Here is a 23561-nt window from a genome sequence, read left to right as displayed (position 1 = left end):
TGAAAGTACACTGTAACTTGGCCCACACCAAAACTGCTCAGGGAGTACCCTCACAGTTTAACAGTAGGGTTTACTCCAAGTCAGTCCCTAGGTCAATGCCATGGCCCTGTTCCAAGTTATTAGAATACATATATAACCTTTTATTATTTTACTCTACAGGTTACATTTACTTATTTACTTAATTTATTTTACTCTACAGGTCACACTTTTCAGCAAAAATTGTCATTATAACAATATTACTGTAAAAAAACAACAAAAAAAGCCCCCAACAAACATGCTATCAGCTGACTGATACCAAAACCTGGTTATTGAACATTAAGATTTTCACAGCCAGCAGGTTCTATCCCTCACAAACAAGTAGGTAAGGGTTGTTTTCTTCTTAAATTGTTTTCAGTGTTGATACAGCTCACATACACACTTTCTACATCTGCTTCCACCCAACCTAACATCATTAGAGTAAATCATTCCAAGCAGACTTTAATGCTGTTATTTTTATTGCCTATATTGTGACATACTAATTTTCAGGTTTTCAATTACATAAAAGTACTCTTGTGGTCATGAAAATACCCTTGCAACCCAATTCACAATTGCATAAACAATCAGCATAATCATTCTGTTTAGTTTGCTGGCGCAGTTTAAAGCAGCTAAAAGAGAAGCTGAAGTCTCTAGACCACTGTTCATCTTACAGCAACGTCAAAACTACAAGTTAGATCCAACAATATAAGACTTTGCAAATTATTTCACTGATCCTTCATTTCACTGATCCTTCCATTATTTCTCTGATCCTTCCACAGAAAGGAAAAAAAACAAGGTCTCAGGAAAACAGCATAAGTTGCCACAGATAAAAAAGAAACAAAATGCAAACCAAAAAATTTCAATCAAAACTCAAAACATGCAGACATTTAACCACAACAACAGATTTTTGTACTGACAGACACTAAATGTCTGCTTACACCTAAGGACCATATCTTATCTCTAACATTTCACCAGCCTCCCACAGAACTGATTGCCCAAAAGCTATTTTACCACCTCATACTGTCTTGTGTTTTCATATATCCCTGAATTGCTTTTGGGATCGATCTCCTTCCTCAGGATCTCCTTATTCCTCCAACTCTACCATTGCCTTTATTTCCTCACTTTGTCTTTCAGCAAGCATTTCCTCTATTAGACCCGTAACAGGCAACAGTACAATTGACTACAATTATGTCGTGATTTATTTTTACTTTTGGTGGTCCTTCACTTTTGCCCCTCCATGCATATCCTTCCCCTGCACCCAGGGGATACGCTTAAGTAGCTGCATACAATAACATCCTGAAAATTCACATCTGCAGTAATGGAGACCACTACCTAGATCCAACTGGAGGTTCAGCAGGCAAATTATCTTCCACCTAGATCATTTTTCTATTTCCTTCCCTTTATCTCCCCATCATGTCACACAAACCCACCAGCGGTTTACCTTAACCCTTGATTTCTCAGTTTTACCACCTCTAAGTATCTGTAAAACATCTGACAGAAAACAGTAACTACCCAAGCAGCTGGCCATTACATAGTATCAAAATCCAAACAAGCCACTAGCTTCTTTGCTGACATGCTAAGTAGATTCATCTGTATCTCAGAGCAATGCATAAATCTGGGGATTAATTCTATTTTATAGGATATAATGAAAGCTATATTCAGGTTTTGCAAATAATGCTGTATAAGCTATAATTATATTTATAAAATATTGTATTAGAATGGCAGCTTTCCCCGAATTCATCACCGTGATCATTCATTTCAATCTGGTCCACGAAGACCAAATCCAAGAGTCACTTGGAAAGAAGAAATCCATTGCTGGCAAAAAGCTGCAGAACTCATTAAATAGCTTACAGAAAAATCCTCTTGAATTCCCCATTCCTTTAATGATATAGTTGAAGGTTACTTTATAAGTCCACAGGAAATAGTCTGCCTCCATTTTAATAGTGTCCTAAAACAGCAGGTGAGAGACAGGGAGGGATGTATTAAAAAGGCAACAGATTAAAAAGAAGTTCTGTACGAAACAAAGCAAATGCAAGGCATGACTCCCCCCAGCCCCCAAACCCGCATACAATCTGTACCTGCCACTGCACATCCACCTAACTCAGAATTTTTTCAAACACCTCATGAAAGTGTATGATAAGCTGGAATGACAAAAAGGGCATCAATGTATTTCCAAGTATTACCCAACATCATATTAATCATCATATCAATGCAGGGATCCAAATTTTTTCAACCATTTCTAGAGCTGAGGCTTCCATCACCTACTTTACATACAAAAATCATTAGACACACCCTAGTCTGTTGACTGTTGGTATTTCTTGTTGCCTCAGAACACAATTAAAAGTCCATGAAATGGCCTTCTGAATTCCCCTGTATATATATATGTGACTGTATACAGATAATTTTCCAATGGAGTCCTGCACTTTGTCAGGTCTCCACTGTTCTAGTTCTCAAGTGACTCCTCTTTGGTGTGATTTACAAGGTTTTGGCATTTCAGTTTTTCACAATGAAAAAATTATCCTAGAGTAGGCTAGGATGCTCTTCTGAATAATGAAGCAAGCTTCTTTCAAACTTGCAGTAGGAATATCCATGTGAAATGATTTTCCCCTTAGCAGTTGAAGAAAGTGCTTGGTTAGTTACCAACTTCTTGAAGACTAATTTATCTTCATTTTAAAACTTATTATTTTTAGTGTACCATTATTCTCATTGGTTCATATTATTATTTGGATGGTATGTTCTTGACCCTCAACCCCCACCTTAATTCTTCTTTTCTGATATTTAAATGTGCATTTGTACTAAGAAATGCTGTGGTCTCCTTACTTACTTTGTCACCTTACTTTTTCACTTTTTGGAAGTGCCATTCCTGTCCCATTTTAATTTAATGAAAGTAATAAAAAAGAGAATAGTTAACTGACTACGACTAGTCAGATCAGCAAAAAAGAAGAAAGGTCTAAAGTTCCTAGTATTTGTTCTGACAGGGATTTTGCACTAAATGCAGAATCCTCCATTTTAATTCTGGGCTAATGTAAAGCAAACTATGATTTCTGCTTTGCTGAGCATAACTTTAGGCTATTAATAAGTATCATAGACAAATAAGCACAAGTAAATTTTCAGAGATTAGGCACTAAACAAATTACAATGCAACTGCAGCACTCTAGCTTACCGTCACTTCCATTGTCATCACCCAAGAACCATCTCTAAATTCTGCTGTTCTCTCAAGAATCCAACCCTTTGGTTTTTTAAGGTCTAATCTGTCTCATACTGAACTTTAACAACCTAACTTCTAAAGCTAGATTACCAAAATAATTTCTGCCCTTGATTTTTACCTACTTTAAAGCTATCAGTAACAATCTTATTCTCTAAGAGGAAAAAAAAAACCACACCCCTGTTTTAATTCAGTTGATTTGCTGTAGTAGAAGAGAAAAATGATGCATCAACCTGTCACAAAACTGACTAATAGTACGTAAGTTCTTCTGGATACTTCAGATACTAATTCTATAAAGCCTTCTTCCCCTGTCCCCAAGATATTTAGACTATAATCCTTCTTTTCTCCTCTTTTATTTAGCTTCTTTCACATCTTTATGCACTTTCTCCCTTCAGTTAGGGAATCTGTGATAAAATACAACATTCCTAATTCTCACAACATCAAATAGCTGCCAAACACATTTGCAAAAGGAGAAGCTACTTCTCAGTGTCTCCTCAAGACACACCTTGTCTCTAAGCAGTGCCAGTTACACCGCAATGGTCTTAATACATTTCTAGCACACAATATTGGTAAATTGGAAATGTTTAGCACAGGCCAAGTGCTGTGCCTTCAGCATAGTAAATTCCTGATTGTTTTTGGAGGTTGGACAAGATTATACATAAGTAGTAAGCCTATTACTTAATAATAAAATCATCTTCCTATAACATCAGTTGTAACAGTATAAAATTTCCTAAGTGTCACATTCATGATTGGTGGGCGGGGGAGACCACTAAAATCGAGGCAGGAATTGAGTCTAATAAGTTCTCCCTTTTTAATTGTGTGATTAAGTCAGTATTTTTGAAGTGTGCACATGAGGAGAGATGGAAAAATAGTTGCACAATTTTTTATTTACGACAAAATGTCCTAGAAAATGAAATTTCTGGTTAATATCCAAAGACACAATTATTCCAATGCTACTGGAACCACTATTATTCTAGTTAATATCATAATTGAGAATGCATCATTAATAAAGCTTTCTATTTTTTCAATGTTAAAATTAGACAAAGTTGTAAATAATGAGGCTAACAAAAAAAGGTGGTTTCCTTTATTTTAACTTCAGAGTCAGGAAGGTATTTTCCTTTTTAAAACCTAATTGTACAATGATACTCTAGTAAAATTTGCATATTCAGCAAGGATTTATTTTTTTCCATGACTTTTTGTGAACAAGAAAGTTATCTAAGCCATCTTATTTTAACTTTCTAGGAGGATGCTCTTTTCTTGAAAGCATAGAATTTAAAGATATGCAAAATCATTGTTAGTAAATATTCTGATGGGCTTTATGTAAAAGGGTAGTGAAGCCACAAATACAAGTGGAGAATCTGCATCCGATCATCAAAATGTGCTATACTTGGCCATTTTGACATATTTTGCCTAGAGTTTCTAAAAGCAAAAGCTCATCTCAAAAGAATAACTGAATTGTGGTTGCTGCAGGTTTAGCTATTTATGGGCAAATAATCTGATTTTATCAAAAGTAAGCACTTAAAGAAAATAATCCAATGCACAAGGAAATTATTTTTTACTGTTATAGAAGCATAGCTATTATGACTCATGAGTACATGACTTTGCTCTTCACGAGGTGTAATAATAATTATATAAATACATTCATTTTAAGTTATACACTTTTATGCCTCTTTCACTCACAAGTAAAGGACAAGTCATGGATATTTTATATATCCATGAAGGCAGAAAAAAAAAAAAATCATGCTTCCAGAGAGTGCCAGGGATTCTTTCTACTACTGAATGAGGTTTCCTACCTGTATGATTCAGAAGAAAATAACCCATACACATTTACATGTCCACACACATGGAAAAAAAGCTTCAGATCTAAGCATGATGGTGTGGGATTTTACAGAAGTAGTTAAAATATTGTCTTTGAAATATAAAGCAAACAAACAAAAAAACCTCACAAAAAACCAAAACGCAAACCAAATGTAGAAACTTCCCCATAAAAGAGGATTTTTTTGAGTTTTGATTAAGACTTCTGGTATGTCAATTCAAGGCATCTCTCAACCAGAATAGTCAAAACTTCCAAGCATTATTACATCAGCACTCTTCACAAACACACAGAGATGGTTTAAACTTTCTGTTTGAACCTTGACCCCAGAAATAACCTATTGCTACCAGCTGAATGCACATACCCATTTCCCATATGGAATTCTTAGCACTCAGCAGAAATTAACAAAAAGCTCTGCATATTACATTATTTTGCTAAGTTTTTTCCCCTCATGAGAAAAGAGAAGCAAACACCAGCACCTCATTTGTATTTCAAAACATAGATCAAGATTGCTGGTGTCATCTGTGACTCTTAGGCAGTAGTATTAACTATCAAGTAGTTAAGTAAAAGAACAAACAAGAGTCTTAATGTCTCAAAAACATAAAAGGGGATGATAACAACTGGATACTGCGGAAAGATTTTTCACTGCATTTGAAAAAAGAAATTTATATTCCCCAGACTTCCTATATAAAAATCAAAGATCAGGAGAGCTGTGACAAAGTGCTCTTCTATTTGCACCTACTACATCTTTTTTTTTCATATCTCTGTTATGATAACTCTTTGCAAATGTGAGAGCAAAAGAAAACTTGTATCTTTCCCAATATAAAGGAGGAAATTTCACCCTGTTCCATTAACTCATCCAGTAAGCTAGGAAATGGAAAATGTACATAATTCCACTTCAATGCCACATTTTATCACTTCTTTAAGCAACTTCAAAAAATAGCTATTAGTAACTTAAAAAAACAGCTAAGAATAAATAATGCCACACATCACATTTCTCCAGTCTCCCAGTTTAAACAACATTCAAGTTTTGACAGAAACGCTGGGTCCAGACACAAGATGGGCACAATACTTACAGGTGTTCCTGAAAGCATCATTTGACTTGAAGTTCAATAAGAAAATGAGTTGAGTCTTTTTAAAACAACAAAAAAATGCAATACATTCAGTGTTGTAAAGGTTTTGATTGCTTAATTTGGATGCATTACTACTTGAAATAAATTGTTTGCTGACCTCAGTATTCCTCATTAAAGAACCCCACATTGTATGCTTTCAGTTCTGTACACTGCTATTTAGAGTCAGTAATCACCATTTGAGAATGAGATCTTGTTCTCTGCAGAATGTTACCAGATGATAATTCTAAAGTAAGATGCATGAAGAATAAACAGTTGAGTTTAATATTAAGAAAGCAGATAAACTAAAACACAAATAATCTGGACTAGAAAACATTCATATTATTTATTAGGTCAAATAAAGGAAATTGGAAGTCTCACAGAAAGGTTCTCAATCAAAACGCCCACAATAATTTCAATGGAAAAATCTATTTAACTTATCTTCTATCATTTGTTTTTAAAACATCACCTACAATTTCTGAAAGAAATTCAAATTTTAGCAGTTTTATTTCAATCCAAATAATTAGGAGAACTAAGCAATCTTGGAATCCTCTCCCATAATACAACCAGAAGGCTGAGCAGCAGGAACACACATCTCTACAGCTGTTCACAGATGTACAAAGCCTGAAACTTACTCCTTAATTTTTATACTCTTGGACTGTATTTCCATGAAAGAACTGAGTAATAGTTACTAGAAGAAGTAATATTTTTTTCAACTGACACATCAGATTTCTTGTCAGAGAGAAAAATCATCCCCTTGCCCAAGTGATGCAAGTGGATTTTTCAAGCCTCATGACAGAAAATCTTCACACTTGCCTCACTCAGGAATTGCACAGGGATCCTTAATCTCAATAACTGTGCACTTACAGTAAGGTTAGACAAGGATCATTCCTACTGAGGAAACAGATAAGAAGCTGTAGCCCTCCGTGGGCATACCTGCATTTCACATATGAAAAATGACACATACAAACTTCATCTGCAGTTTTAAGTACAGCTTGATGCCAACATATTTGGAAAGCCATTTACTTGCACTTTCAAAAGTAAACATACAAACCAAGAAAAACGATGCTTAAAGTAACAGGAATATATTTTATTTGCCATGCTTTGCATTCATCAGCCAAGCATAAGGTTTAGTTTGCTGATTTTCTTAACATGAATGCAGAAGCTGACTTCTAACCAATACAACCTCAGGATATGACACAAATGAAGTATAGGTAAAAGTGTTGTAGATTATTTTAGAAATGTTTGTGTTGATAATTCCAACTGAAAATGTCTACACATAGCTAGAGGTTTGAATGTAACACATTCAAAAATATCAAAACACTTGTACAAATTGAGCATATTTAAAAAGGACTTACTTTTATTGTAGCAGGTTGCTAGTACACCTTTATCTGCAGGACTTGTACTAATGTGCCAAATTTCACCCACTTGATGAAGGAGAACATTTTTGTTTATAATGTTATTTTCATCATCAAAATCTATAATGTGAATCTGAAAATACAATAAAATAGAACATTAGGGTTTCAAATGTTTTCCTGTGGGTCTTAATTATACGCAAGGACTATATGGAACAATTTAATGAGATTTTTATAACCAATATCTAGTTTAATTAATTGTTTTACTAACAATTTACTATATCATTGATTTCATGCCAGATTAACTTTTCCAGGAAAACACAAGCAGCTTCCCTGTTTGAGGAAATACCACCATTATTCTCAATTTTCAACTTAAAGCTTGAAGGTGATTTTTCATTTTATTGCTAATAGTAAATAAGCCATGTATTACAATTCAATACTTCTTACAGCAATAAACAAAAATAACAACATTACAATCCTTAGTCTAAATGTCTGCACCAATTCTGTATGCAAATCATCTAATTCAAACCACCTATAAAGAAAGAAGGAGAGAGGGAAAGGATTCCTCTTTGAAGCAAGTACTTTACACTCAGTAAGAAACTTTCTGAGAGTTCACTTTAACAGTCACATACCTTTACCAAGATACAGATTTAATCTTTTCATATTATATGGAAACAAAGTACTGAAATATGAAGAAAACCAGTAATATTTAAATATATAGATAATATTTTTAAAAGACAGAACTAAGTTTGCTTTTTATTATTTTCATTTTTGTTTGCTGCAGGTTTCTTTGCTATGTTTGGTTTTTTTTAATAGGTCTACATTTCTATCATTTTTCCCTCCCTTTTTTTAGTTAGCTGTTTTTCTATAGTTGCCACAGAAATACATGAAATTTCAGAAGATTTTAGCCTAGCACAACATACAGAAGGAACTTTACTCACGGTACTAATTCCCCAAAGCTCAACAGTGGACAGATAAATTTAGAAGACTAACAAATTTTAAAGAAATGTAAAAAAAAATTTAAAGAAATGTAAAATCACTAAAAATTAATTTTCAAAGTTGGGTGAACAATAAAGAGGAAAAAAAAGTCAAGAGTTCTCCTATCATCATGACTGAATCAAGATTACTAAATTAACCACTGAAACTGCAAAAATCTTAGCTATACAGAAATACAGAAGATTTTCTTAAAATACAGAAACTGCAAGATAGGCCTCAACTTCATCTAAACACCATTATTTTTAAGGGGATGAGTTTACACATTACCTTTTTCTTTACTGCCCAGTTATCAAAAACTCCTTTTTCAAACATAATCCTGGACCTCATCACCTATATTATTCCTCCATTTTGTTATCCCAGGCATAGAATTGCCTCTGCAGTTGATTAGCAAGTTATCTTTTGAGACTTCATTTGCTGCCTTGAACCTAGGTATCTATTCAAGAATCAGAACACTATCCATTCACCCAACAACTGTCATCTTAAAGAGTAACAAAAAAGATCACTTGATTACTTTAACCTCATACCTTGCTTTTGTTTGGAGCCCCCTTTGGCAGATCAGGCCAAGTTTCTCACCCAAGAAAGTGAACCATAAATCTAAACACCATTTACTACAGTAACATATATGTCTTCCCACACTAACCAGGTTAAAAATCACTTGGCACATAAGGGAGTGCCCTTTACCCCATCTGAAGCCCTTTGAAGGCACAGATAACCAATTTCTATCTGCTGTTATGTTTCTGATTCAGCTGACAACATGGACAGATGTAAACTGGTGGAACACACAGGTAGCTCATGAAAGGCCCAAACTGAGATTTTCCAATGCTTTACAACCGTTTCCGTGAAAATATCTTTCCTGATAACCAGCTTAAGCTTCTCCTTGTGTAACTTAAAGCTATTTCCTCTCACCTGTCCTGTCTCCTGCATGGGAGAAAGACCGACTCCCACCTGGCTACAACCTCCTTTCAGGTGGCTGTAGACAGTGATAAGACACCCCCACCCCTCTCCCAGCCTCCTTTTCTCCAGATTAAACAACCCCAGCTCCCTCAGCTGCTCCTCCTAACAGCTGTGCTCCAGACCCATCACCATCTCCATCACCCTTCTCTGGACATATTCCAGCACCTCAAAGTCTTCCTTGCAGTGAGGAGCCCAGAACTGACTGCAAGGTTTGAGGTGCTGAGTACAGTAGCTGCAATGCACTATACAAATCATGAAAATTAGTATTTTAAGTTCTAAGACACAAGACTGAAAATAACTTGGAAGAGTTTTGAGAATGAGATGAGAAAAGACTAAATTACATACTTGGATACTTCCAATGTGTACAACAAACACATTAAGTTTAGCAACAATGAAAGTATTGAGGACAAAAATTCCAAAACTACACCAGGTAGAACAGAGTGCTACTACTTACACCATTTGCAGCATGTCATGAGGACCAAATGTCAAATACTATATACAACTAATATGTCAAATATTAACATAACGTAAAATCTTATAAAAAACTTTCCTTCCCTTTGAAATACTAGTATTAATAGGAAAATATTTTTACCTTACATATATTCTCCTATGAATACCTAAATTTGCTTTATACAGCAATAAACCTCAATAAGGCAAAAGTTATCATGCCAGCTGTAAAATTATTGCTCTTTCATTTGAGCTACACCTGCCCATGACCAGAAGGGAAGAAATAACCTGCCCATGATAAAATCTCTCGCTGTGCAGGACTCAGTAAAGTTTTAAGTGTTGCAAGAAAGCTCCTAAGTCTGGTCAGGTAACTAAAAAAGTTTTTGAGCAAATGTAGAGAATCTAGTGCTAAATTAAGTTATAATGAGTTGAGGCCTAGGGCACTTCTCGGGAATTGAGGAACTAGCTGAGAAGAAATGATGGCCTGAGGCACAGCTAAAGGCCAATAACCTCCAAACATTTGTGAATACACTAGAAATTGTCCTGTATTTCTGTTGTTAATGTTATTCACTGGAAAAAGAAACGCATACACATAGTTGAAACATATGCAAACATTTCTAAAATACATAGCATATATTCAATAAACTTACCAAAATCAGAAAATTTAAATTATTAAAGACCTGTTGGCTATCACCCAATAAATGAGAATCACTCTTCAACAACAATTTTCTATCAGGATTTAATTAGTTGAGCAAATTGTAAAACTACCACAGAAATCACAGTAAAAAAAACAAACCACATCATAATCAAATATTTGAAAAGCAAGAGACAGCACAACCAAAAATGTAATGGGCATTGAACTTTTAACTAAGTTTTGTTACTCTTTGCCCAAGTATTACCTGAAATGTAAATAACCTGAATACTTCATTCCCCTTGGAATAACTTTTCTTAAGTCTCATCCAGTATTATCATTGAGTAATGAACTCAAAACCTCACTGGCAATTAACAGCTTACACATCCCAAAGCTTTGGTTCCAAGTCATTTTATGCAGCTCATTTCAGGCCACTTTCAAAAGAGTCAGTCACTCTATTCAATTCCAGGGACTTCTGTGGTGCGTGTTAGCCTCAGCTGACAGACCCCAACCCAGGCACCTGCTCCCCCCAAGAAAGGTAAGGGGAAAAACCAGGAAGAATAGGAATGAGATAGTTTATGTGCCAAGCTACAGACAGGGAGGGCACTTGCTAACTAATATTCTGGGCAAAACAGACTTGATTTGGGTGAATGAATTAGTTCATTAGCAGCTAAAATAAACAAGTACCTTCTTTTCCCCATATTCCAGGTTGAACTTCACCCCAAACTCCTCTGACCCTTTCAAGTGGGGCAGAGGGATGTGTGGCAGTGGTGGTTATGGGTGTTTTCTCTCTGATGCTCTTTGCATCTCACTCTTTTCCTCTGCTACAGCACAGGGCCTTCATGGGAAACTGACTCACCTGTGTCCTGAAGTGGATTCACTGAACCAGCCATGTCTGGCACAGGCAATCCCCAGCCTTTTCTCAGAGGCCACCACTGCAGCTCTCCTGCTAACCATGCCTTGCCACCTGCACTCAGTACAGCACTCTAACCTTTTCAGCCTTAAGAGCTTGTTTCATTATGATTTCTACTGAAATACAGTCACAAAAATTAAAATTGCTGATTTTGTACAATTGCTGATTTGATGTACAATTACAACTCATACACTTAATTTCAGAAGAAATTTCCCTATAGAAACTGAGCCATGAAAGTTACTCAAATTTTAGTTTTAGTTGTTAAACTCATGATCAGAAAGGACACAGATGATTGTCAATAATGAATATTGAAAAATACAGTTTATGAAGCATCATGTACACTGAACTGTGCATGTACGAGTCCCAGTAGAAGCAATTAAGGCTTAAAGACTTTTGTTTTACTTTGCATCTCTTCAGGGATTTAAAGATAGCTCCAGAGCATCTATAGATTCAAATTAACAAAATATGGCAGTTTCTTTACTAAACCAATCTGATTTAGTCATACAATTTAGAAGAGCAATATGATTTTCAGAAAATACACACAGCTTTCATTCGCCTACATTTACCAGTATCTTTACATTCTACCCACAGAAGTCTTCAACTTGACTGTCAATGTTCATATTCAACAGGGAGGAGAAAGGAAGAGGGATGATATTGGAACAATGTTACAAAAAGTGGTAAAAATTACAACTGACATTTGACAGAAAAATTACCTGATTATCATATCTAAGAGACTGTGTTCCAACCAAAAATCTTATTGCATCTGTTTCTGCTGTCTGAGGTGTTAAAGCTCGTGCCTAGGGAAGAAGACAGCCATTAGAAAAGTACAATTAATGAAATCCATTAATTTCAGCAAAGATCTTGAAACTTATATATCAATTGTCATTTTAAGCATTACAATCTTACAAAAGGCAGACTTTCCTGGCCTTTATGTCCATTTTGCTTAATACATTTTTTGTGCAATTTCTCGTATTTGTGAGCATTGAGGAACACAGGTGCTAAATACATTACCTGATCTTCATTATAACAGGAATAACATTAAACACAGCATCTCTTCCAAACTAACTTTATCATCTGAAAAAACTCCATAGAACAGTAGACAATTTTTAACTATTGTTAAAAAATTATATGATATCGAAGAAAGAGGCTGTTCTTATGGAAGTCTTCACACCACTCAGGTTGAATATGCCTGTGTAAAAATTAGTATTTTTTCACCATTATCCACCAAGTTTAGAAGCAAATTAAAAACCAAGCCTCCTCTTTTCTACTGCAGCCCATTAGAGATAAGAGCTGTCTGAATGATGGGAGAAGTAATTTTTATTTATCTTTAAAACTTTTGTCATTATGTTATTTCTTTGTTGTATTATGTTAATGGCATTGCTAGAGTCCCTGCCTTGCTTCTTCAACCACATACCAAAGCAGTTAAGGGCCATGGGAGACACTGATGAATAAAGCAAAGCTTGAACTAAAATCACAATCACTAGTTTACACTAGTCATTAGTAGAGACTCTATTAGAAAATTTTGAGTAAATGGGAGGGAAACTAGTACCTAAAGGCATTTTTAGGAACTATATATTGTGAGAAATGTCTGCTATTTTTCCATGCCAATGAGACCCTTAATAGTATTGTTCAATATGATTTGATCAATATGATTGATCAAAAAAACTTGCAATTCACATCATATTTGGCATAAAATAGCACAGACCTCTCCAGAAACTAAGGCAAATACTGCAAGCAAAGACTTCTGAAGGATTCAGGTAACTGCTGAATAGCTCTTCTTACTACCATCCTGTCATGCAGCTTGTTAGCCTCTGGATTCAGGAACACTTCAATATCATTCTATTTGAAACTTCTTTTAAAATTGATATTAAAAAGATGCCTGAAAGCTTGGAAGGGAGTATTTGTAATATATTATATCCCAATACCCAAATTTAGAGTAATTTAATTCTCGAAAAGCAACTTAAAGATATTTGACCTTTCTTAAATAAAGCAAAGCTATTGTCTGGAAATAGCAATAAGAAAAAACCTAATTTTTCAGAATCATCTCTGGACTTGTATAGAGCAGATAATTCTTTTCTGGTATTTGAAACATGTAATTTAAACAGAATATTTTGTGTAAGATGGTGTATAAAAACTTTAAAAAATGCAACAAGCTTAGTAAGGCATAGGCGAATAGCCTATACCTATATTTACATCTATACACAGGGAAAAAAAGAACTAGAAAACACAATGTGTAGCTTGTGTTCAAAATATTCAAATGCAGATCAGTGTGAATCCATACCAATTTGCTTTACTTTCTTATTTATGCAGCACTCATCTACAACAAGCCTAGAGTGTTCTAGATACAGCTTAAGTCCACCAAGATGACTGCAGAAAAGCTTTTGCCTTTTAACAGAATTTACATTTGCAGATCTTTACAAGCATTTTTTTCATTTAAGAGATCTGCTTTGAATTATTTTGAGAAAACACTAGAAATGAGCCAACAGCTATGTATCTCCTTCAATCAAAGAAGCTTCTGTTATTTCTATACATCAAAGAGAAGTGGAGACCTCCAGGATCTTTAATAAAATAAAGAAATAAAAGAGGTTTCCAGCCCTTTCAAAGCTTTTCAAGTTTTCTCATCAGTCTGCTTTCAAAAATGCATAAACTAAGACAGAAAGTGCCCAAGATAAAATTGTGTAAATACATAGAAACATTTATGTCATCAGCTTCTCTAGCTCTTCCCTAAAACAATTTTCCATTTTGCAGAAAAAAAAGGAAAAAAAGAATAAAAGGCATGAGAAAAAAGAAGAAACAAGAAGAAACACACTATTGTTTATTCCTTAACAAAAAAAAAAAACAAACCTGCAACATCCATACATAGGATACAAAGTTCAGACTCATCAAGCCTTCATAAATCAGGAAGACTGTGATTCATAATATCAGTATCAGCACAATCAACAATCAACAATTTGTCTCCTGCACAAAGATATATACAATTTTGTCTATTCTGAGCTACTTTGAGAGAAAAAAAAGTTCTTTCAACAGACGAAGACACCAAGTAATCCTTGTAATGAACAATACAGTTGAATCTGGAGGGCTGTCAAGATCAAGGGAAGTGCCTTTACTTTGTCATCTTGTACTGTAACCTGCCAGAGCAGGCTGCAAATGGAGTCTTTCATAAAGCATACTACCTTAAGACTGCAGATCATAGATAGAAAATAAGAAAAAAAGGTGTAGTAAAATGAATATTGATTAATCTAAACCAATGTAAATTATTATTTTCCTAAGTCTGCACCCATAGAACACAGACCTTTATATAGCCCAAAAAGAGTTTACTGCTGGGCTTATGTGGAAAGGGACTTTTCACAAGGGCACACAATGATAGCACAAAGGAGAATGGCCTTAAACTGAAGGAAGGCAGGTTTAGATTGGCTATTAAAAAAAAAAACAAAAACCTCTCTACTGTGAGAGGGATACTGAACAGGTTGCCCAGAGAGGTTGCGGACTCCCCATCCCTGGAGTTCAAGACCCAGCTGGATGGAGCTCTGAATGGTCTGGTAGAAGGTGTCCCTGCCCACGGCAGGGAGGGGTTGGAACTGGAAGATCTTTAGGGTCTGTTCCAACCCAAACAATTTTATGATTCTACCCAAGGTATTAAACTGTTACTTACTAACTAAAAAAACTGCCATAATGCTTAAAAAATAACCAGAATATACATCTGAAAGACACAAGCAGCAAGGAAACAAGTAATCCTTACACATGCTGTCAACATCTCACCTGCTAGTGCTAGACAATGCAACAATCTGTGCAATTACATAATTTCATTTTTAAAGAAGGCCTAACTCTAGGAGAAAAATCTTAGCAACCAATTGTGAACCACATATTTTTGGCAACATGTCCAAATTTCACATTTATCAATAGCCTGTGAGGAAACTTGTATAGTTCATAGCTAACTAACAGGATGACAAATGAACTGCAAATTCACTAGGATAAATGGACATGCAAAGGATTTTTTAAATCCTACAACACAAGCATGACAGACAGCAGTATCAAGATAAAGCAAAGAAACAATAATCATTGTAGCAGAATGCAGGTAAGACTAACTGGAGACTGGGCATCATATCTATGCCTACACTATGCTCAGTGTGCTGCTGGGCAAAAGTCACCTTCTACCTTGCCCTTGACAATTTAGGCCACCTGCAGAATAATAGAAACCTTAGATAAAAAGAAATTGAATAGAGTCTGTTGTACTTGGCAACACAAAGATGATCCAGAAGAACACAATGACAAACCTCAAAATGGTAAAGAAGGTTGGTTTAAACTAAGTGCATTATGGAACTGCAATGCACTGATTCTCTACACTTTGTTCATAAATTTCTTCCAAAAAGCTTTCACTCCTCAACATCTTTTAAAATATGAGCCAAATGCACAAAGTTTTGGGTTGTTTTTTTGCCTTTTTGTTTGGTTTATTTGACTGTTATTATTTAGAGCATTAATAAACAAACAAAAAAGTACTTGTTCAATACATATGCTGATGCATTGCACTAGTTTGGTGTTAGCAAACAAGAAAACAAACAGAACCCATTGTGTGAATATTTGTATTACATTTAATACAAACAAAAAATATTCTGCAAACCAGGCATCATTTGAAATTTATACAATCAATCTGTACTAACAAACCGTGAACTTCCAATGGAAAATGTAAGGATACAGTATTTGGCTTGCAATCCCTAAATCTGAATTTAAAGTTATTTGACCATCTGTTTATGTTGAAAACCAGAACTAGTGTACTGATACTTGGGGTGAGGAGCTGGATTTGCTGCCTCCTCCAGACAAGCCCCAGGCTGCTAATGTCATGAATGTTATTTTTGCCTTCTGGCACAATTTCAATTTTCAAGTACACTTTGATTTTTACATAGGTGAGACAGCCTTGTTTCTCCCACCACAGTAGGAGACTCTCTCAGTGACTCTAACAACCTGCAGTGACTATCAGTGAAAAGGCTGGCAGCACACATGCCCAGGTGACCTTCAATGCTCTCAGACAGTTGCTTTCCCCAAGTCTTTCACAGCACAAGAATTCCCACCACTGACGTATTTAGTGCACTGACCCCATTCCAAAGATTGTCAGATTCTGTAAATCCTCACAGCAACGAATGCAATCTGCACACAAAGACCTGCATAGCACAAGCATCCTTAGAAAACTCATTCATTTGTCATGAAGTTAACTATCATGTAAAAGTTCCTTCAAGTTCACCTAACTGTATCTTATATTGTCATTATTCTGTACCTTACCTAATATTAGGAAGATCCTACTAATTGCTTAAGGATCCTAAAAAAATACTTTCCAACTGTTCCACTTCATGCATTATGAAGATCATTGGGGGATTAGTTAAGAGAGCTTTGCCACTTAGCTACTTTTGTTCCTCTAGTAACACTTTAAACCACAAAGGTTTAAAATACACAGGATTGGCACTCATGAGGCAAGTAATCTTAGAGAAAAAAGAGAACTGACACAAAAGCTAGGAATTTTAGTAAGACATTATTATGCAGTTTCTTAAACTGATTCAATTTTCAAAGTAAATCTTCCAAAGACATTGCTAATGCTGGACCAAAATTATTAAGTATGTTCTGCTTAGACCACTCTCCCTGAACCCACAGGAGACTATAAAAGCTTCATCTAGGGAAGAGAACACCACTGCCAACAGGAGCTATAGGCTCTGCATTCCCATACTGGGAACAGAGCCGAGTCTGAAAGCCAGCACAACTTTCCCTGGATAGCTCACAAGCAACACACATTTTCTAGGGAAGACCCCTTTTACCACTATCTAGTAAAACCTGGTTTTTACTCCATCACAGGTAAGTCAGCTGAACTATTCTCAATAAATACTGATGACAATAGGTGTAAGCACATTGGTCACAGGTCTTCTACAATCTATTTCAGTTGGTATTTTGCTTTACGTTTCTTACTCTAAGAAAACACATTTGGCTTTAGGGAAATTAAGTTTCATCTTACTCTTGCAAGCAGGCAAAATCAAGTGTCTGTTCATATTCATAAAATGTGTTAACTAATAGACAACACAAAATTGGCCAAATATTGCTTATTCAGGAAGCATGACAACCACAATGCAGAACACTAACTCCATTGAAGCATCAGTGCACTTTTTTCAAGCCTGCTTCAGCCAGACCCTATCTCAGGGTACTGCTGGAGCTGCCCATGGGACGTACAACCCTGTGCTCAGCCAGGCAGCTTTCTGCTGTCCTTGCCTCCTGCTCATTGTCCTTCTCCCTCACATGTTTATGTACTTTTGACATACAGTAGGAGTATCCAGCATGCTGAAATTCAGCTCAGTGTTGTACATTCCCAAAATCAATTAAATGTGCCAAACACACACTCCAAAATGATCACTCTCTGGCATAAGTCATGTTTCTCTTTCCTCATCTCATGATGCTGGCTGGCTTCTGCATGCTTTTAAACAAGCAAGATGTAGGCTGGAGCCAAACGCCTATCCCAGAAAGCATGGTCTCCCTGGTGCTCATTTCCAGGGCTATAAATGTTATCCAGTCAACCTTAAATGAAGGCAAACATGGTATTTTGGGATGTTCAGTGGTGCTTTCACACCTGCTCAAAACACCACTGTTTAAACCCTCAAAAAACATGCGGAAAACTGCAACTCCCTGAAACTGAAAGCAAATTCAACACGGACTAGACATACCATATATTTCAGGCTAGAGAGTGAAGCCCAGGTCAACTTTACACGGGACATGAACAACATAATTTCACTGAAAAAAAATCAGGACTTAGCGATATTCTGGGACCTCATTCATTACATTCTTCTAGTTGAGGATATTGATTATTTCTACCAAGATTTCTTTTAGAAGAATCACCTTGGTACTGAAATGTTCTGCAGCTGCTGCTGTTGCTTTGTATTCATCATGAGCCACAGTCACATCACTCAGTACCTCAATTCAAGCAGTACCTCACATTTTCATTCACCACCCACTGTAATCTTCTCGTTTTCTGCAGACGGACAACCAGAACAATTATGGTGAAATTGTCTTTTAAAAAGTCACAAAAAGAGACATACACCCTAAAATTCACACATAATGTGCATGTCTGTACAATTCTCCTATCACTCACAGACACACCCAAGAAATTAAAAAAGAGAATGTATTTGTTCATTAAGTTACCTTATGTATGCCAATACATCAGAACACATTCTGTACATAGAAATGAATAGAAACCAAGCAGAAATAATTTTAAGTTAATTGGTGAATAGCACCTAAGAGGAATTAGCTTTATGTTCCTATAAACATGGTCACATTAGATCAGATGAAAAGCACATCTACACGACTACACTTTCTGCATCAGTGGCCAAAGACGGACTTTCACTGGCTGCTGGAGCCCAAACATAAGAAGCAAAGCCATGATTTTTAAAACTTGGCTGAAAAATTAGTCTGAAGAGATGCTTTCAGCCAAAAAACAGTAATTGTGTTGATACAGCTAAGCATTATTATCTAGCAACACAGAAGACACTATGTTTAAGAAAAAATAATAATCTTTCTTATTAGATCTGGAGATGGAAGTTGGAAAAACAAGATCAGTTTTAGTTTTAAGTTTCTATATTAGTGTCTCCATTTTCAAAAAGAACAGAGATGCAATTTGTTTTAAAGCCACACTGGGAGTTAATGGAGATCAGGAACAGAGCCCTCATCTCTACGCTCCCTGACTTATGATGTATAAATCATCTCTTCTTTCCTCACCATCTCCTTAAGATCTGTATTAACAGTAATTTCCTTTTATTATAGCCATTTTATTAATCCTTTTTCTTTATCCTCCTGACAGACAACTCAAACAAGTTACATACTTCACAGGAGAGAAAAAGTCTGTAGGAGACATATGGTATGGGAGGGGGCAGGATACCAGGTCCATGGAGGTCACAGACAACACACACTAGCTTGCCCAAATTCCTGAAAGATGGATTATATGTAACTTAATAGAAATGAGCTATGAATTTTATTAAGTACAGGATATATATTCTCTTCTGCAAAAGAGATTTAAGTATAAGTTTCATTAGTTTTGAAGTACAAGTTACAGCCATCTCAAGCCAATCACAAAATACTATCCTGCAAAGCAGACAGCATAATGTCAGACTTGATCAGATTTAAGTAGATTCAACATTTAGTGCAGGTGAATTCCTACACAAGAGGAAAACCAGACAAATACAAAATTTGCTAATGAAATCCATTGGTATAGTCAGGACTACAGAGCACACTACTTAGTAAAGAGAACTTTTGTTACAAAGAACCTTTATATATTACTTTTCATAAACACTTCAGCAAAGGCGCCAAAAGAAAAAAAAAAAGGGCATGTGTAGATACTTATATTACTACTGTAATGAATGTAAGCAATACATTCTACTGTAGAATGAATTGCTTTTTTCTTTTGCAGGTATTACTGCTATAATGGCCAGTGATGATAAGCCAGCCGCTGGCCAAAAACAACACATAAAAGCCCTTAGGTAAAGGAAGTAAAGCCCTTAGGAAGAGGAAAAATGAATTAGGGTCCCTCTCACTCTGCTTTCCCAGAACTTACAGAAACCTCATTAAACACAACACCTGTGTTCCTCTAAGAAGATGATCAGTAAGTTCCTAAATTAGACATTTCCACTTCCTTACAGCCATAAAATACTGATGTGAGGGGTAGGTTTGTCCCATGAGACAAATGCACATACATAGACCTCACAGGGAGATCCCACAAAGTTCACACAATTTTACGGTAGGGTATAACCAACTAAAATTCGTAATTTATTGGAAACAGTTTCATGCTCTCTCCTCAGAAAAGCAATTTTTTAAATTTTTTTTTTTCTTTATTCTGACAAGGCAGAATCAAGGATGTCCTTGACAGTACTTTCGTGCCACTCCAGCGCCAGACGAAGCCCTTCCTGAGGCGGAGCAGGGAGCGGTGACCGGGCAGGAACCCCCCGGGCACCATGGGGAGAAGGAGCCTGGCCGGGCCCCGCACCCGCCCCGCACACAGCGCCTTTTGGAGCGCGGAACGACTCCCGGCCGCCGTCCAGCCACCCTTAAACACCCCAAGGCGGCTGCCAAAAGCCACCACAACCCGGCGGCGCCCGTGGTGCCCCCGGTCCCGGCTAGGGGGAGAGAGGACGCCGGTTTCCCCCGGGAGGGCTCTACTCTACCCCATTACACACAGCAAACCTCGCGGCCAGCGCCTTCTCGGAGGCAGGACCGGCACCTGCCAGCCTTCCCTTAACCCTCCCTCTCGCTCACCTGGAACTCCAGCCCGTAAATCACCGGTGCGTCGTCCTCCATCGCGACCCTCCAGCCCAGGCAGGCACCCCCCCCTTCGTCGCTTCCGATGCTTTCTGACCCTCTGCGCGGCCCGTCGTCCGCCGCTTCCGGGAGCTGCGCGCGCGCAACCCCGCCCGGCCCGGCCCAGGCGCAGGCGCTGTGCGGGGGGAGCGGCGCCGGACGCGGCGGCGGCGCGGAGGTGACGGGACGGGACAGGATGGGACAGGACGGAATGGAATGAAATGAAATGAAATTAGATGGAGTGGAGTAGAGCGGTCGCGCGGCGAGAGAGGTGTCCGGGTGGTTACTGGGGCGGCCTCGGGCAGTGCCAGGAGGAGGCCGTGAGAGCGGCCGGGCCCGCCCCCGCCGCGGGGTGTCCGGGCCGGGGGACCCCCGGTGGCGCCGGAGGCAGCGGCGAGCCCGGCCCGGGGCTGCGGGGGCTCTCAAGCGGCGCTGTCGCCGCCGAGCGCTCCTCCTGCTTAACCGGCCCGTGCTCGGCTCGGCTGTACTGGCGATAGCCTTGAGCCCACGCTTCCCTTTGCCGAAAGCGGGACTTAGCGGGTCTTTGCGACCAGAAAAGCAAATGTTGAGACACTGGAACAGGTTGCCTGGGGAAGTTGGGGAGGTCCCAGACCTGGAGGAGTTAACGGCCAGGTTGGATGGGGCACTGAGCAACCTGGTCTAGTGTAAGGTGTCCCTGCCCGTGGTAGGGGGTTTGGAGTTAGATGATCTTTTAAGATCCCTTTCTAAACCAAACCATTCTTTGATACAACTCTATGATATTGTTCCATGTGTGTTTAGTGGGAGGCGTTTGGTTTTCAATCTCAATAATTTTACAACTTGCAGAAAAGATAAAGTAAAAATATTTAAAGAATTAATTCTGTGATTAGACGTTAAATGAAAAATGTCAAAGTGAAGATGTGAAACAGTGAAATTAATGTGTTTTTAAAGCAAGAATTTCACTATTTGTATGGTACTTAGGAGTTTCACTGTGACACCTGAAAAGTATACAAGTAATAAAACTAGTTCTTGTTTTGGTGGGGGCTTCTTCTTTTCCAGATACTATGGAGAATAATGAAAGCAATGCTAAGGATGCAAAGAGCACCTCAGAGGAAGATGACAGCAGAGACATAATTCAGCAGAAACCTGAGGAAGAAAGCCTCTTCCATGAGGAAACCATTGATCTTGGTGGAGATGAATTTGAGTCTGAAGGGAATGAAACTGTATCAGAGGATTCAAATAATTTTGTAGATAAACTTAATGAGCAAATGATGGAGAGTGTCATTATTTCAGATTCTCCAAACAATAGTGAAGATGACACGGGTGAACTTGGTTGTCTTCAGGAGATTGTAGACCAAATGGAAGCTAAAGATAATCAAAACACACAAACAGAAGTGGATAAAGAAGAGTTTTTAAGTAATGAGAGTGAAACTGAACATGAAGAAACTCCTAAAGACATTTCTGAGATTGGAACAGATGATCAGGCATCTTTAAAGGAAGAATCAATTCAGGAAGCAGTGAAGGAGGAACCAAAGTTGGGAAACAACATTCCTGTTGAAACAAAACCAAATAATACTGATGAAACCATGCCTGGGGACCAAATATTGTCACCCAGTACTACCAAACCATCTTCTGAGGCTGAGCCCATTCCTGTGTGCACCATCTTCAGCCAAGCAAACAATGCTAGTTCACAGCCACAGTTGTTCCTGCCAGATGGTTTTGAGCCTCAGATGGTGAAATCTCCCAGTTTCAATAGTATAATAGAGACTCCAGTGAAGTCTAATCCACAGGTGGTTCAACCAAGTCCTAGTCTAAGCAAATTCTTTGGTGACACTGTTAACACTAATACTTTAGCTTCTGATTTTTTTGATTCATTTACCACATCTAATTTTATTTCTGTTAGTAATCCAAATGCAAGCTCTTCAGTTCCAGAACAAATGTCCTCTCTTTCTAATGGTGGAGGTGGTTCTTCATCCAACTCTACTTTCCCAGTGCAAGATGGGAGACCTGAAGCAGGTGGTCCCCCATCATCTCTAGAAATAACTCAATCCCCCAAGCCATTCTCACAGATCCAAGCTGTTTTTGCTGGGAGTGATGACCCGTTTGCCACAGCTTTAAATATGAGTGAACTAGATAGAAGAAATGATGCTTGGATTCCTAGTGAGGAGACAAGAAATGTTCTCATTTCAGTTGCCACACAACAATACAGTGCTGTGTTCATAGATAAAGAGAATCTCACCATGCCTGGATTAAAATTCGATAATATCCAGGTAAGAGTCTATTACTGTGCCTTCCTCTATGATTATATTTTAGAAATACTGTAGAAGAGCTGTCCAGTAATCTGTATATCATACTGCTTCATATTGTTGCTGATGGTCACCTTGTGTGTATTGCTTCAATCCTAATTAAAAAATGCAGTGTCACTGCTGCCTTGTACAGGAAGAGGCTAAAACCAGATCTCATTTACTCACAGTGACATTTATTTGCTACATTGAAAACGAGTGTTGACAGTTGCAGTAGAAGACAAAACTGTTTGTATTTTCAAGTACGCTATTTCTAGTCCTCTGAGTTAGTAAGATAATACTCACATTTGGAATATATACACACCCTCTAAGCTGTGCTAGAGTCTAACAGCAGACAGCTTTGTTTGTGGAATTCCCTGTTGTGATCGAGTGGGAAATAATTTCACTCATGTTCACAGTGGTCTCAATAATGTTAACACTGAGTGAAATGGCATAATTTCTATCTTCTATAATTTCTGTCTAAGCGATGGAAAGGTATAACCTCTAAGAAAGATTGAGTGCTATAGCAAGCTGCTGGGAGGGATAA

General features: G+C 37.5%; 2 protein-coding genes across 6 annotated transcripts in view; one reads left to right on the top strand and one right to left on the bottom strand.

Moving 5' to 3' along the window:
• Window positions 1–20845, bottom strand: part of EIPR1 (EARP complex and GARP complex interacting protein 1) — a 75193-nt gene extending 54348 nt beyond the window's left edge. The window contains exons 1-3 of one of the 3 annotated variants that reach the window (XM_058836106.1): window positions 20712–20845; window positions 12152–12235; window positions 7501–7633 (exon numbers count right to left, since the gene is read on the bottom strand). In XM_058836106.1, coding sequence (XP_058692089.1) covers window positions 7501–7633; window positions 12152–12235; window positions 20712–20753 — 259 coding nt within the window. In that variant the 5' untranslated portion in view covers window positions 20754–20845. The remainder of the gene's footprint in view (window positions 1–7500; window positions 7634–12151; window positions 12236–20711) is intronic. The other 2 variants (XM_058836107.1, XM_058836108.1) reach the window with 2 other exon arrangements.
• Window positions 20846–20885: 40 nt separating this feature from the next.
• Window positions 20886–23561, top strand: part of TRAPPC12 (trafficking protein particle complex subunit 12) — a 50542-nt gene continuing 47866 nt past the window's right edge. For 2 of the 3 annotated variants that reach the window (XM_058835148.1, XM_058835146.1), the window contains exons 1-2: window positions 20886–20931; window positions 21792–23002. In XM_058835148.1, coding sequence (XP_058691131.1) covers window positions 21797–23002 — 1206 coding nt within the window. In that variant the 5' untranslated portion in view covers window positions 20886–20931; window positions 21792–21796. The other variant, XM_058835147.1, reaches the window with a different exon arrangement.

This window comes from Poecile atricapillus, chromosome 3 (genome assembly GCF_030490865.1).
Source record: "Poecile atricapillus isolate bPoeAtr1 chromosome 3, bPoeAtr1.hap1, whole genome shotgun sequence".
Taxonomy (NCBI): domain Eukaryota; kingdom Metazoa; phylum Chordata; class Aves; order Passeriformes; family Paridae; genus Poecile; species Poecile atricapillus.
This window is presented reverse-complemented; position numbering and strand designations above follow the sequence as displayed.